Source organism: Austrofundulus limnaeus, unplaced genomic scaffold, assembly GCF_001266775.1.
Source record: "Austrofundulus limnaeus strain Quisiro unplaced genomic scaffold, Austrofundulus_limnaeus-1.0 Scaffold37, whole genome shotgun sequence".
In the NCBI taxonomy this organism is placed as follows: domain Eukaryota; kingdom Metazoa; phylum Chordata; class Actinopteri; order Cyprinodontiformes; family Rivulidae; genus Austrofundulus; species Austrofundulus limnaeus.
The window spans coordinates 121,252-135,918 of record NW_013952439.1 but is presented as its reverse complement, the minus strand read 5'-3'; the positions used below and the strand labels follow the sequence as shown (position 1 = coordinate 135,918).

At 38.9% G+C, this 14,667-nt stretch overlaps 1 protein-coding gene across 3 annotated transcripts in view; it reads right to left on the bottom strand.

The window, feature by feature from the left end:
- The window catches only part of ltbp3 (latent transforming growth factor beta binding protein 3), a 42,197-nt gene that overhangs the window by 1,818 nt on the left and 25,712 nt on the right, over positions 1-14,667 (bottom strand). Inside the window, exons 9-27 of one of the 3 annotated variants that reach the window (XM_014006632.1) lie at positions 14,635-14,648; positions 14,503-14,560; positions 14,230-14,304; positions 12,557-12,688; positions 11,290-11,421; positions 11,092-11,220; positions 10,877-10,996; positions 10,139-10,261; positions 9,908-10,030; positions 8,851-8,970; positions 8,505-8,633; positions 8,085-8,255; positions 7,895-7,975; positions 6,464-6,592; positions 4,722-4,859; positions 4,494-4,634; positions 1,600-1,728; positions 554-712; positions 376-465 (exon numbers count right to left, since the gene is read on the bottom strand). In XM_014006632.1, coding sequence (XP_013862086.1) covers positions 376-465; positions 554-712; positions 1,600-1,728; positions 4,494-4,634; positions 4,722-4,859; positions 6,464-6,592; positions 7,895-7,975; positions 8,085-8,255; positions 8,505-8,633; positions 8,851-8,970; positions 9,908-10,030; positions 10,139-10,261; positions 10,877-10,996; positions 11,092-11,220; positions 11,290-11,421; positions 12,557-12,688; positions 14,230-14,304; positions 14,503-14,560; positions 14,635-14,648 — 2,193 coding nt within the window. The remainder of the gene's footprint in view (positions 1-375; positions 466-553; positions 713-1,599; positions 1,729-4,493; positions 4,635-4,721; positions 4,860-6,463; positions 6,593-7,894; positions 7,976-8,084; positions 8,256-8,504; positions 8,634-8,850; positions 8,971-9,907; positions 10,031-10,138; positions 10,262-10,876; positions 10,997-11,091; positions 11,221-11,289; positions 11,422-12,556; positions 12,689-14,229; positions 14,305-14,502; positions 14,561-14,634; positions 14,649-14,667) is intronic. The other 2 variants (XM_014006633.1, XM_014006634.1) reach the window with 2 other exon arrangements.

Below are 14,667 nucleotides of genomic sequence, written 5' to 3'. Positions count from 1 at the left end.
AAGATAAGATAAGATAAGATAAGATAAGATAAGATAAGATAAGATAAGATAAGATAAGATAAGATAAGATAAGATAAACCTTTATTGTCATTGTACAGAGCACAATGAAATTACAGTTCAATTTGGTGAAGAGGTGTTTAAAAATGTTTGTCAGTAAGCTCTGAAAGTCAAATTATTAAATTACATAGATTGATTGCACATAGAGTGAAATATTTCAAGCCTTAATTTCTTGCAATTTAGATGATCATGGCTTATAAATAATTTAAAAATATATATATATAACCGAATAGTGCTTTTTAAAGTGAGGGTTAAGAATGTGAGAGTAAGAAATTGTTTGACCTGCAACTTCACAACAAAGGCAACATTTGTGTTCACCTGGGTTGTAGTTGGCAAAGGCTGCCAGGAAATCCTGATCCCCGTCTGACTCTGTCTCCAGATGCATCTCACACAGACGACTGAACATCTCTGAAGACAGGAAAGACAGGCTTCAAAGCTAAAAAGAGGCGGTCAGCAGGCAAAAAGTGAGATCAAACCAAGTCTTCGGATAACTCACCCGAGTTCCTGGTGGGACACGTGTTGCATTCAGGCCCCCAGCCTCGACCGTAGTGACAACAGCACTCCGAGTAAGTCACCACCACATCGATGGGCCGGCTGCAGATGAGACCCTCGTCAACCTGCACGAAACACACATCTTTGTGTGCCGCGGTGCGATCTAGACCAGAAAAAAAGGTGAGAATTTGTTTTTTGTATTCTCCCTTCCTTTCATTCCAGTGATAATCAAAGAGGGGAAGTCCTAAAAGTACAAAGTTAAAATGTATCCAGTGTTGTTTATTGGTAAACAGCAACTCTAGGATCACCAATTCAACTACAGGTGACAATACAATCAGTTGTTTCAAACCACCAAAATGCCAATCTTGTGTGAGTCCTGTTTTGTTACAGCTTGATCTGGACCAGCTCAACACCCTTTTAATAATCCAGTTTAGCCACAAGGAGTGTGCAGACTTTTTCCTGGCACTGTAAAGGTTTCTCTTACTCTAAATTGTGTTAATGTTCATTAGACACAAAACAACTGTCTGCGTAGCAGGATTACACAATAAAAGCTAAAAAAATAAACCCATTCATGCCAATTTACTGTTTCTAACTTTCTAAATGGGTCTAAATGTCTCGTGGACAAGCCAGAAGACTGCTGGAAAAGATTGCCTAAATCAGATTTGTTTTTGTTTACAAGAGAAACTATCTTTGAAAGAAAAGGAAAACACTTTCATCCTGTACAAGAACTGTAAGCTTCCATCTGTCAAACACAGTGGTGTCCGTTTTATGTTTGGACCTGTTTTGTTGCATCGGGACCAAGAAAGCTGGTCATAACTGAAGGAACATTTTCCATTCAATGAGCAGATTTTAAGTTTGTGTTCATGTATCATAAGTCTGTTTTATTAATTGCGTAATATAGACAAATCAGTGTTTAGAAAGTGTGTTAAGTAAAAAGAAAATTTTTGACCATAAAGCCATTAATGGCTTAATGGAACACAAGATTGGAGGAACTGTAAAAGGTCAACATGATGGGCAGGCATGGCGGGAAGGCAAGCCGGTTTTACCCACCGTCATAGACGCACTGTTTCAGTGCTGCGCTGAAGGTGAGGGGAGGGTCGCAAAAACAGTGAAAGGAGCCCGGCGTGTTTTCACACCTCCCATTCTTACAGTATGAGGGGTCCTGGCACTCATTCACATCTGCAAAGGGCACCACAGACACTGGTTACAGTTTGAACATCTGGATGGGGCCAGCTCTTAGTCTGCAGGTGATCAACTCAATAACAAAACCAAAAAAAAAAAAAAAAGCAATAAACTTGTCCTGTAGTAAATTCTCCATTTAGGATGCTTTCTGTACTTTTAAAATCAAGATTACGTGATAAATGTAAAGCTCAGCTCTGAGCTAATTGTTGAATTTGGTGTGCGTTTTAAATTTTTTTCCAGATAATGTTCTCGTGTCCAACATTAGCTTAACTTCACGTGAAGCAGTCTGTATGACAACATGGTCACACACAACATTGCAGGTGATGTTGAGTCGAAAAGCAATGACAATGGGATAACTGCAAGGTTGAAACTGTATGTTTGGTTCCAGCAGAACTTCAGTTTGCCAAAATCTTTCTTTAAAACAGAATGAATTTCGAAAAAAGAATTTAAAAAAAGTGTAATAGTTCAGAGCATGGGGTCTAGTGGGTGTTTTGTGTGATTGAAGTTTGAATTAAACTATAAATTATGAATTATGTCACTATACCAAGGGTGGTGGTGGTAATGGCAGGAGTTCTCTTTTAATTATTTTTTTTCAGGATTTTTCAAACTTTTCCAGTTTTGACCTTGTCTGCAAAACTGGAAATTAAAAAAATAAAATAAAACTTATGAAACTAAACTTTCCAAAGTGAATATTTTTTAAATCAATGTTTTTCTTTAAACACTTGTGGTGTCAGGTTGGGTGTGCTGTTCATTCCAGTGTACCCAACACAACCACACAGACTGACTTCTGAAAAAATGTTGGCTGAAGAATGTGATGCCATCACACTGCAGTGTGTGACCAGGCTGACAAGCAGCAAGAGGACGAGGTGTCAGGCTGTTGTGGCTGTATATGGTTCATCCACATGCTACTGAGGTCCTTGCTTGTTAAACTAATAAAATGTCAAATTAACAATGCAATGGTACTGTACCTTGACTTACAAGTGTCCCAACTAATGAGTTTTTCGAGATACAAGCTGTTGCTCGGATGATTTTGTGTTTTGAGAGCTAGAATTCAGGTTTATCCATTTGAACATACAGTATATCTTGTCTTTGTAGTGTATTCAACTGAAWATAGATTTGYAAATCATCATATTCTGTTTYATTTATGTTAAACATAATGTCTCAACTTCACTGGAATTGGGCTTGTACGAGTTATGATCTCTGTCAGGGAACAAATTAAACTAAGTCAAGGCATCGCCTTGTTTCTTCAGACTTCAATCATCCAATGAAATAAGTGACACCAAAAAAATGAGTCAATAKCAGGATAAGCTGTTTGGCACTGGCAGGTTTTTCAAGGGTTAAACCTTCTTATTCAACTCTGCTGCTCAAACCACAACTTCATTCTCCTAACAGCCGGTTCGGATGTTATCAGTCCATTAAATGGACATTCTTAGTGGTTATCAGTCCCATAGAATGGCTTCAGACTGTCCCGGCAGTGGGTTACCAGTGCCAAATACGTTGGAATGCAACAATCTGCAACTGCTGGAGTCCGGTCTACTTTATCGTAGTAGCCCATGTCATTTTCTCTAAAAGTAACCTTAGTGGCTTTATGCCTCATAGTAACCATATTGCATAAAAAACCTTAGTAGCGTTATGCTACATACTAACCAGCTGACAGTCTGAAGCCATTCTATGGGACGGAGAACCCACTAGGCGGCACAGCCGGGACAGTCTGAAGCCATTCTGAAGCCATTCTATGGGACTGATAACTGCTAATAACGTCCATTTAATGGGTGATAACATCCGAAGCCGGTGCTCCTAACAAATATGGTACCATTAAGAAGAAATTAACAGGCTTTCAAACTGTATAACATTTATTGCCAAGAAACACTGTTACAATAAAAAAAACTGTAGTTAACAAAACACAAATTTCCTCCTGTTTAAGGTTATGTCATCACTGAAAATCGGGCTTGGCCAATGCTGGACTTTATTTCCTGGAAACAGTTTCCTATCAGCATCTTTCCAGGTATTTCTTACTAAAATGTCCACTACTAATACTACTGTACAACCTAAGATCATGAACACTTTGGGAAAAGTTAAAGATTCAAWCATTTTTGATAAATTCCATGGCATGTCTGATTATTTGTGTTGGACACTTATAACCCCTTATTTCATAGGGCAAGAAGTCTTCAACACAACTGAAAGAATCCAGAACATCTGAAGCATCAAAAGAGCAAATCAAGGGCCATGTAGTGCTTCCAAGTCTTTTGTCTTTGAATTACATCTGTGTTTGAAAACCTGCAGTCTAACTGCTTTACTATAAAGGCCTTATTGTTGAAGGGCTACACAGATGGTTGCTCTCCTGTGAGATTCTTGGACCTCCAGAAAGAATTTCATTAATTGTGATCATTGGCTTCTTGGATACTCGTTTGATCAATTCATGCTCCAGTGCTTTGTTAGACCGAGCAGCCAGAACAAGAAAATTTGTTAATGGTTTGCAACTTTTTGTCAGTTTAAAAAAAATAAAAAACACTTTGTTTCGATATGCTTTTCACATGTAAAAGTTGTGGATGATTTTCAGTCTTTTTACACCAATAATTCTGAATAAAGTCATTTTAAACACTTTTCACCAATTTACAAATACCTCTAATTGTCTCTCTGCATATGTGACACCACACAAGCAGTAAATCCTTTGTGTGATTTATTTATTATGTAGCTCATGTTACTTTTCTTGACTGGCTTTTGGTTTTGTAACCATTCTGTTAGAGAGAGAAAGAACTCACCCGCCTGCTCCTCGGGAGTCACGCAGCTGTTGCGGTCGATGGCCAGGGTCCAGGGTGGAGAACAAATACAGTAGTACGACCCCACAGTGTTCACACATCTGCCATTCTTACAGTTCTCTGGATCGTCGCACTCATTCACATCTGTGCAACAAAAGCCGTGAAGTTCCAGATTATTCCACCAGAAACTGGATCAAAGCRGTTCAAGCCAGGAAAATAACATTTACTCACCTGCTACTGTCGCCATCACGCATTTCTTCTTGTTAGAGTCTGGGGTCCAGGGCCAGTTACAGACGCAGTAGAAGCCTCCTTCTGTGTTGACGCACTGACCGTTRTCACACAGAGACTCATCATGACACTCGTTCACGTCTACGAGAGAGCATGCAATCATTAAACATCAGCATGAAACTGCTGCAGAGTTTATGGTGTTTACCACTGAGGTTTTCCATATTTGACTTTCTGGGGGGGGAGTGTTTAAAGTGCCTGTGACATGCACATCCATTAAAAAGGGCCAAAAAACATCTTTATATTTAAGAAATTTGGCATAATACACATTATTTTACCCATTATGACACATAGCTGAGTATTGTGATTCGTTTCTCATCCAAGTAATCTCCAATTTGGCACGCTTCTCCTCCTGCATACTTTGTCCTAGAGCTGCCATTGTAATTTATATTTGTAAAGCTCCTGTACCAAATGATGGCTATGCCTTTTGGTGCCTGTACAACTTATATTTTTGGAAGTATTAATGTTTAATAATTTATAATGGGAGTCAATGGAGCCTTGTATTGGTCCAATACTGCCCCTGCTGTATCTACTCAGTACTGCACCATAGTTTAATAATATTTAATCTCAATAGTTCAGTGTTTACAATACTAATATGATTGTACTTTGATGTTTTACTATAATATTGTCCTAATATTGCTTTATTGTTGTAATATTTTTCAATTTAGTGACAACCATTATATTGGCAATGTGGTCAATTTCTGCACACATACAAACCAAACACTGGCCTCATTCTCTACCACAGCTCTAATGGTCTCATGGTTAGTGCCATGGMCTTTCATGTAGGAGATCAGGGTTCGAAACCCAGCAACAGTAACTTTAACAGAAAATCTCTACAAACTTCATATTGTCACACAATTACCCTTATTACAAACACCTGCTGACTTGACAAGCACAAGCTGGTGTAGAAAACACATTTGTACTTGGTCACATTTCATTCTGCAAGTCCACTGCTGCAGGAAAAGACATGCTACAAGGCAATGCACACTTGTTTTTACATCGTAAAAACCCATGTCTAGTTTCTTTTGAACTTTGCTCAGACAAAGTAGAACAGGAAGTGACATCAAAGGGGAACTCTTCAAGAAAGACATTGTTTGTTGAAACAATATTATTTGAACTCTGACTCTTTCTCATCTCTCTATTATAGTAATTAAAAAAATCTGAAGAAACATCAGATTTTTCTCTACAGTCTGTGTTGTTGTTGTTGTTGTTCATTCAATTAAGAAGGGACAGTGCAWATTACAGAAAATGCCAGAATTAGCCATGGAGGCTAGTTTTTATCTGTAGTCCCTCAAGGTCCTATGGATATAAATACAATACATACAAAACAACAAGTTACTTTCATTAAAGAGATGAAAAAATACAAATCCTAAAGATAAGATAAAAAGCAAGATTCAAAATAATAAAAATCCATTTAGCACAACAACAATTCAAGGCAATACATTAAAAATAAAAAAATGCCGGCCTTTGTAACAGCGCACTGTTCACATTCAGACATTMCCCTTTGACATCACTTCCTGTTACTTCACATGCAAATAGTTCAACAACTGTTCATCTCAGCTGCATGAAATGAAATTGTTTTTACATGTTGGCAATGTTACCTTTCCAAAAGTTAATTCATTTTTATTACAAAAATTTCATGTCACAGGCACTTTAGGATGGTGTTTTATATAAATCAAAGCATTTACCTATGCACTCCAGCAGGTTGCTGTCGTAGTAGAAACCTTGCTGACAGTAGCACTCGTAGCCTCGCAGTGTGTTTTCACAACGACCCTTTTTACAGATTTCCTCAGCAAACAGGGAACACTCATCAATATCTGCAGAGAAACAAAATCTCTTTTGAAAAGGTAAAATCATCATCAGCTTTTGGTAAAATCATAGACTAAAGAGGAAGTTCACTGGAATGAGAAGGACCCTACACACCCTCCCCTTTGGAAAGATATACTAGACAGTTAAACCAGTTCAAACAATCTGAAGCCTATTTTATATCCTTCAGCTGTGTAAGTTATCATCCTGGATCTACCAAGAACTGTTTGCTATCTATGTRTACATTCTATAGACACGAACCTCCATTGTAATACTGTTTCATTAGTGTGTATTACTGCCAAACTGCTTTCACTGTTTTTAGTTTGTTTCTAGCAATAATTTTGGCAGCTATTACAGTATAGTGCAGGGCTATTCAACTAAATTGCTCCAGAGGCCACAGTTAATGCAGACCAACAGCTCAGGGGCCGAACATCCAGCAATTAAAGTTGTTATGTAAATAAACTAAGTATTACAAAGATCCGTTACCTTTGAAATAGTTTATTTTGCTGTATTTAATCATGAAAACATACAGAACCCTACTTAATAACTGTAGTGAAGATTAAAAAGAAACATATTATGCCTCTTATATACCACAAAATATTTTGACATCTGACTTGCCAAAATTTAAAACCAATTTTATTTTAATTTTCATAGTTTTATCTTCAACTACTTGTAGTTTTAACTGTCTTGGATGTTTGTATAAATTGTTTTTATCAGCTTGTAGCCAAGGTTCTGACATTTCTGTAGATACCAAACATGTCTATGTTTAGCTAAAATAACAGAGTAATTAAAGTAGAAAACCGGGGGTTTGGGCTTAAGAGATGAGTGAACCAATTGGCGGGCCAAACTTTGGTCACTCGYGGGCCGGATGTGGCCCACGGGCCGCCAATTGAATAGCCCTGCTATACTGTATTGTTCCTATATTCTGGAAATTTGTTTTATACTCATTGCTATCTCAAAAAGGTGTCTTGGAAAACGATTTCTAAATAATAAAAGTAGAAGTTAACTCATATAAAACACAAACATAATCCACCAATAAGATACATGGCACAGCCCATGTTAAAATATGTTTAAAAATATAATAAATACTTTTTAAAACARTGAGTACTGCATGAACCCTACTGCAGTATTAAGTTTTAAATCACAAACCCTTAAGAAATGTTAGTGAGGAGCTGCAAATAGAAACTGTCAACTTCACTGGATTAGAACAAGCACGTATGTTTATACAAAACTGTATTAATGCAGTACTTTACCCCTGTATAACCTAGTTATGCAGTATGTGATTACTGGAAGTGAAGTTATATAATATCTACCATGATACGCAGGCAGGCTGTACTGGATTTGCTGCTCACTGTAGAAMCCTTGTCCATGTGGACAGAGGAAGTGGAACTCAGCTGGGTCGAGAGAGGAAAAAAAAACACAACAACCGTGTTTATCCTTTCTGAATGCAAATAAAAGCTTTTTTTTCTTCATCTTTCTTTGCACATTCCAGTGTGACTGTACCTGAGTGGGAGACAGGGCAAGGGTGGATCTCACAGTGATCTCCCCATCCCATCCCAATGGAGCAGCAGCACTCCTGTTTGGTGACGTTGATGGCCAGGACGCTGTCGCAGAACACCGTGTCGTCCAGGTTCAGGTAGCACTCCTTCTTCTCGTCTGTCAGCATTCGAACGGCTGCAGAACACAAGAAACAGACCGAAAACAGAGGCTACACTTTAACCGGTCTGTTTTTTCATCCCAATGCTTTGAAGTATGTGACATAATATAGGATATGACAACGTCTGAGTTATAGGATTTAGATTTCAAGCCTTTCATAATCAATTTAAAGTTTTGGAGCATGCAGGAATTTAATGTTTGACATTTAATTGTTCACAGAGGAATGAGATTCTGACACAGGAGCAGAATAAATCAGAGCAGGCTTACCCTCACAGCTGTGTCTGTCCTCTGAGAGGACATAGCCATGATTGCAGACACATACGTATGATCCAGGTCTGTTCTCGCATGAGCCATAGGGCTGGCAGAGATTCCTGTCTACAGCACATTCGTCAATGTCTGAAAGGAAAAAAGAAAATCACACAGGCTGCTCTAAGGATTTGTAGCAGTGCAAACCGTACCCGTATTACAATAAAACCACAGATAGTTTGAATAATAATGTTCTGTTTCCAATTTACTTCCTCTTTGACTATCATTCCTCTTTAGATAAATGAAAAAAAAAAACAGGAAAAGAGAAAATGATCTTTATTCTGTGTTATAAAATGAAGAAACTGACCTTGGCATTCCCTGCCTCCAACCAGGGTGTATCCCTTCTGGCACTCACATTGGTATGAGCCCATGCTGTTGATGCAGCGGCCCCTGAGGCAGCTTGATGGCCTCTCACACTCGTTRATGTCTTTCAGGGACAACAATAAAACAGTCAAATGTGAAGCGTGCGATGGTGAAACGGAATCTCTGACTCTTCCTCTACTAGTGTCAACACTTATCTGCAAGTGTTGGCTTAAAATGCAACCACTGCCCGGTGTGTGGATGATTTATACTGTGAGTAAATTGATACGTCTGTGTGTACTTTCTCTTCACGTGCACAAAATGGCTCCACCTTATAAATACAGAGCTAAAAGATGGTGTGGTCGTAGTCGAGAATCATACCGAAACATTACACTGACAGCTAACAGAAGAAAACTTTAGCAAGGCAGTGAGACGTGCAGTATGTATTCTTTCAGGAAGTGCTACTTTCTCCATATCAGGGTTGAGTTGTCACTAATGGGTGTGTTCAACTCAGGGTTGTGTGCAAGAAAAATCGTGCGCAACGTTTTAGTTTGTTTGTTCACAGTGTTTATACTTCTGCCACAAAAGTGTAAAAAGTTCTTTAATGACATGACATTCTTATATGAGAGACAGCAGATTTTCTGACATCTTTTTCTTACAATGAGTAATACCTGCGCAGAAGACGGGGGGGATAAATCAGCATCACCACCCACAGCACACGTAGCATGTAGCTAACCATAAAAACAAACTAGCTTTTTAATTTTTTTCTTGTTAACCGTGGAGATGTACGGAAAACGTGGCTGTCGGTTGCAGGTTCCACCTTGCAATTTTCAGCAAAATGAAAAGCAGAAGGATGCGCTGCGCAAAAACAAACACACCCACGGAGTTCCGACCAGTCACGCTCTTCGAGACACATTGGTTTGCAAAACAGAGTTCTGACTGGGGGCAATGTACAAGACGGGATGTAAGCAGGAGATGCAAGTTTTAAATTAGACAACATTTACAGTTTTTGAGAATGACAAATGTTTGCATTTGACGTAACTGAAGTAGAAAATAATCYGTACCTTCGCAGTGGCTGCCCTCCTGCGTGCGCTGGTATCCTGGGTAACATTGGCACTTAAAGGAGCCTTCCGTGTTGATGCAGCGACCGTAAGCGCACAGCCGATTGTCCTCACACTCGTCAATATCTGTTTCAAAATAACCATTTTTTWAAAGCACCTATACAAATGTGCAGATGCCCCACATTTATTAAAGAAAAGGCTTTTTATATGAGGATGATGGTTAAGGGTACTTACCACCACAGCTCTTGCTGTCTGCAGAATGGAGGAAGCCCTCATTGCAGAGGCATCGGTAAGTCCCAGGGAGGTTCTCACAGCGGCCRTTAGGACAGACGTTGGGCTTTAGACACTCATTAATGTCTGGGGCACATGAGGAAGAGGGTTTCGTTGAACTTAAAACAAGAATAACTTGGGAGACTTACAGTAAAGTCTGTCTATTTTAATGCTACTCTTGACTTCTTGCCCTCAAGTGCTTTTTCTTTTTAACGTTTTGAGAGTTTAAAGGAATAAACCAGTTTTTTTAAGTGTGATTCTGTTATAAACCTTTACAAACAAGGGTATTGCAGGAGAAATATTATGATAGTCTTTTTGGAAGTACCTCTGGGTACTTTATAAATGCTGCAGCTAGCTACTACTGCTATTTGTGCTTGCTAACAACCAGAAAATTATTGCAAACTTGACAGCAGTGTTAAGTTGAAAAAATTATTGTTTTCATGAACCTTTCAACTTTTAAGATTTAAATAGTTTTGAAATGGCAGCAATTTAATTTGCCATGATCCCACTCYGACTAGCCATAAGCTTGTCAGTTCAGTTATTTGTTGAACAAGCTTTATTTTTCTGCAACAGTTATTAATGGTTCACCCTTTTTACACAAACCCACTTAAAAGTAATTTGAACTTATGCTTTAAAAAAACACAAATTTGAGCAACAAGTGAATAAGTAATGAATCTGTCCAATAAGGATGGATGTTCCTACCATAGCAGGTGCCAGCGTGGGCCTCATAACCAGGTAAGCAAGGCATACACTCATAGGARCCAGGTGTGTTCTCACACTGCTCGTTGGGACAAGCATCTGAACTCAAACACTCATTAATATCTGAAATGAATGTGTGCAAATGCGCATGTCACAGGTGTCAGGACATTATAGTGRCAAGTAATAATAAATCAAAGGAATGTGTAGTATTTTGATACCTTCACAGGCTGGATACCGGTGTGACTTGGCCCTGAAGCCGCTGTGACATTCACATTTATAAGAACCAGGCAGGTTCACACAGCGGCCCCCCACGCCGCAGATGTCTTGTTTAAAGCATTCGTTCACATCTGCAGGACAGAGAGGTCAGAACAGGAAACCGACTTAAAAASATCCATTACTCGGCCCACTTACTGTACCTGTGCATTTAAGTCTTCCATGCAGCACCAAGTGTTTATAACCGGGACGACAGTGGCATTTGTACGTCCCTTCTGTGTTGACACAGCGGCCTCTACCGTGGCCGCACGGCTCCGATTCACACTCGTTATCATCTGGGCAGCAGCAGAGGAAAACAGGAAGAAACATGATGGAAACAAAGCTGCTGAACATCACATGCAGACAGTTCAGTGATGCTGTAAGGTGCTTTTTGGTCAAAACTACAGAGGTGGTCTAATTTTAAWTGATCTTTACACTCACGTGATGTGTTTGATCTAAAAAAAACCTCAACATTCAGGCTTGGATAAATTACAAAATGCACAACATAAATGGGTTTTGATGACATAAAAATAAATTTCAGTAGGAGAAGGCTGCTTTTTAGTGATTTAAGAAAAATAAATAATAAAAAACTAGCTTTTCTTTAAGGAATGCATATTGTTAGCCTGAAAATGTTGATTTCAGAATAAAATTTGTGTGTTTTGTCTGTATTATATATACATGCATAGCCATAAATGATCAGTTTTGACAGATATTGTAAAAATGGCCCATATGTTTATTAATATAGCTACTTCGACAAATTGCAGTCTGTCTTTGGYGAATTATTTTGAAAATATGGATGTTGTGCTCAATCATTTTCCTGTTGAYGCAGTGTGATATTTGTAGATTGACCTCGCACTTGCTCTGGAGTCCAGCAAAAATACGGCCAAGTCAAAACTTGGCAGATGGTTGTGCATACGCCCTGTGGATGCAGTGTAAATGCTCTCATTGACAATAATTGCTGCATTGTTATTGCAGTTTGTGCTACAGTGGAGCGGACGCAGTGTAAATTGGGGGATTAGATGCCTTGCAAACCAAAGTTTTAAAAAAGATCTTGAAAAATCWGTTAAAAGTCACAGTGTGTTTTGGAGACAACTCTTAGCTACAGTAAATTTTAGCTCGATATCTGTAAAACTAACTGAGATATAGCCCTTTGTGTGTTTGCAAAAGTTTAATTAGCTGTGGCGGCTATCTTGAATCAGGCTGATTCCAGAAACTAATCAGTTGAGGTGGAGCTACATGCAAATATCCATCAAGGATATTTGCTAACACACAGGAGGTTTCACTACTGCCTAAACTTTTATGGCAGTAAGCAAAAAAAAAGAAATCWTTTTTTTTTTCCTGGAACCAAAATCAGCTGTTTTTGTCCAGAAGAGTCAATCCCAAGAATGTAAATGAAGAGTTAGTTTTGTTTTCTCAGATGCTCTCTCTTACCCTCACAGATGTTCCTCTGCGGGTTCAGACGGTAGCCGGGGAAACAGTGACAGATGTGGCCGTTTGGGCTGTTTTCACACTCTCCACGACCACAAATGTTTCTGCTTTGCCCACATTCATCTGTCTCCTCTTCTAGGAGGGAAGAAATGGAGAATCATTTTCACAAAAATACACATTTATACATGTGCATTTTATATACATGTACATGTTAAACTGACCCATTGACACCCATCGAAATAGTTTTACTCAAACCTTTCAYATGGTAACAACCCTACAGTGGCAGTATTGTCCTGTAAGACTGAAACATACTCACAAAGTATTATAATAGCTTCCATATTTCCCAAAATCCAAACTGACGACGCTACTGTCAAAAACAAACCACAAATCCAGTCCACAGAGACCCCCCTCCCACAGGGCCGAGGGGATTTATAGCTAATGCCCCAGTATGGTTTATGTTAAAAAATTGTTTGCATAAAATTTCAAAAGGAGGATCAAACATAGTCGAGGAAATATTTTAAGTGATGTAATGGTGTTGCTCAATCCTTGTGCTAGGACTGTGAAAGGAAAAAAAAAGTTTTATCTAGAATTTCTGACAAGTCCTGGTTTAACCAATTTGAAGGTAAAGCCCAGGTTAAAGAGATTGGTTGTTTTAATGTTTGGACTGATCAATGTGTATAGCTGTAATGGACATTTCTCACGCCTGCATTCATTTCAAGTTGTCATTAATGTCTTTTGGATGCTATTTTCTTTGTAATRAATCAAAAAACAGAATGTGATCAAAGCCTTATGGCTGGTTCATGCTTCATAACTGATTGCACAACATGCGTAGTTGCCCAAAACATCAGCAGTTAATATAAAAAGCAAGAGACTTAACTAAAGTCCTGTTTATAGGAGAACAAGCTCTGATAATGTTAGCAATTTTCTATTTTTGATCATTGCAAATCAACATGAAAATAATCGTGTTCACACAAATCAGCTGTAGTTTCCAGGCGCAGCTGCCATTGTATTCTCCAATATGGCAATACTGGTGCCAGATCTGGAGCTGTGATTTTCGTACGACAGGCTCAGAGACTTTAGTCTCGAGAAATAAAAATAGTTACATCCAAAATGGTGAATACACAAATGTTTGTTTGCACCGAGGATGAGGTTAGTTTGCTCCATGATGTTGGAGAGAGTGAGCAGCACAAAMAGCACTYTGCTATCCACCATTGTTAYTGTCGTTCAACTATTCGCACAAGTGCAGAAAAACTATTGACTGCAGCTGTTTTGTTTTTTTTTTTTTGCTGCGAGGGGTTTCCAAAAACCTCCACTCTGAGACCTGGATTCAAAAAGCTAGGGTTTCAGAGAAAACTGCAGAAAATGGCCGAAACGCAGCACAAAAGCTTTGGTAATCGTGTAAACTGGACCTTACAGTACTCATTTCTTTAGACTTTTAGCTTTAGTTTTAAGTTTTGAAAGTTTGCAGTAGTAATTTTTTGAGCCATCATAAATAAATGCTATTTGCTGCACAGAGAAAGTCAACATTTCATATGGGAGAAAAGCACCCAAMTCTTATAACACTGGGGGGAGTGTGGAGAGCTTGGTTTCCCCCCAAAAAAATATTTAGTGAAACATGAACCAGCTTTTCTATATATCTCATCACAAAGTAAACACAGAGTTTGTGTGAAACTCACGGCTATATGTCACTGTTTCGAAGGGGTCATTGCCTGGGGGGATTCGGACAAGCGGAGGAGGGGTGGGCTTAACAACTGTGGATCCAGCAGAGGAGACAAGAGGCGGACAGACTTTAGGAAGACATGTTGAGCTGACGAGGACATTTATTTACAATATACTGTTTGTTTTCATCAAGACAGAAACATGCCCCTCGCTGTGCCGGCAGTAAATATGATGTCATCACGTTTAGCATGTTTCAGTTTCTGTTTGAAGGTGAAAGCAGGTGTGTTTACCGGGTACACGTGGACTGACAGAGGCCTGCTGCTCTGTGGTCGGGTCAGGAGGCTTCTCCTAAAAATAAACCAAGTGTAAATCTCACACCAGTCAAAAAGATGTAATAAATACAAAGAGATATAATGCCTTACTGTCACGAGTGGTGCTGAAAAATGAAAGGACAG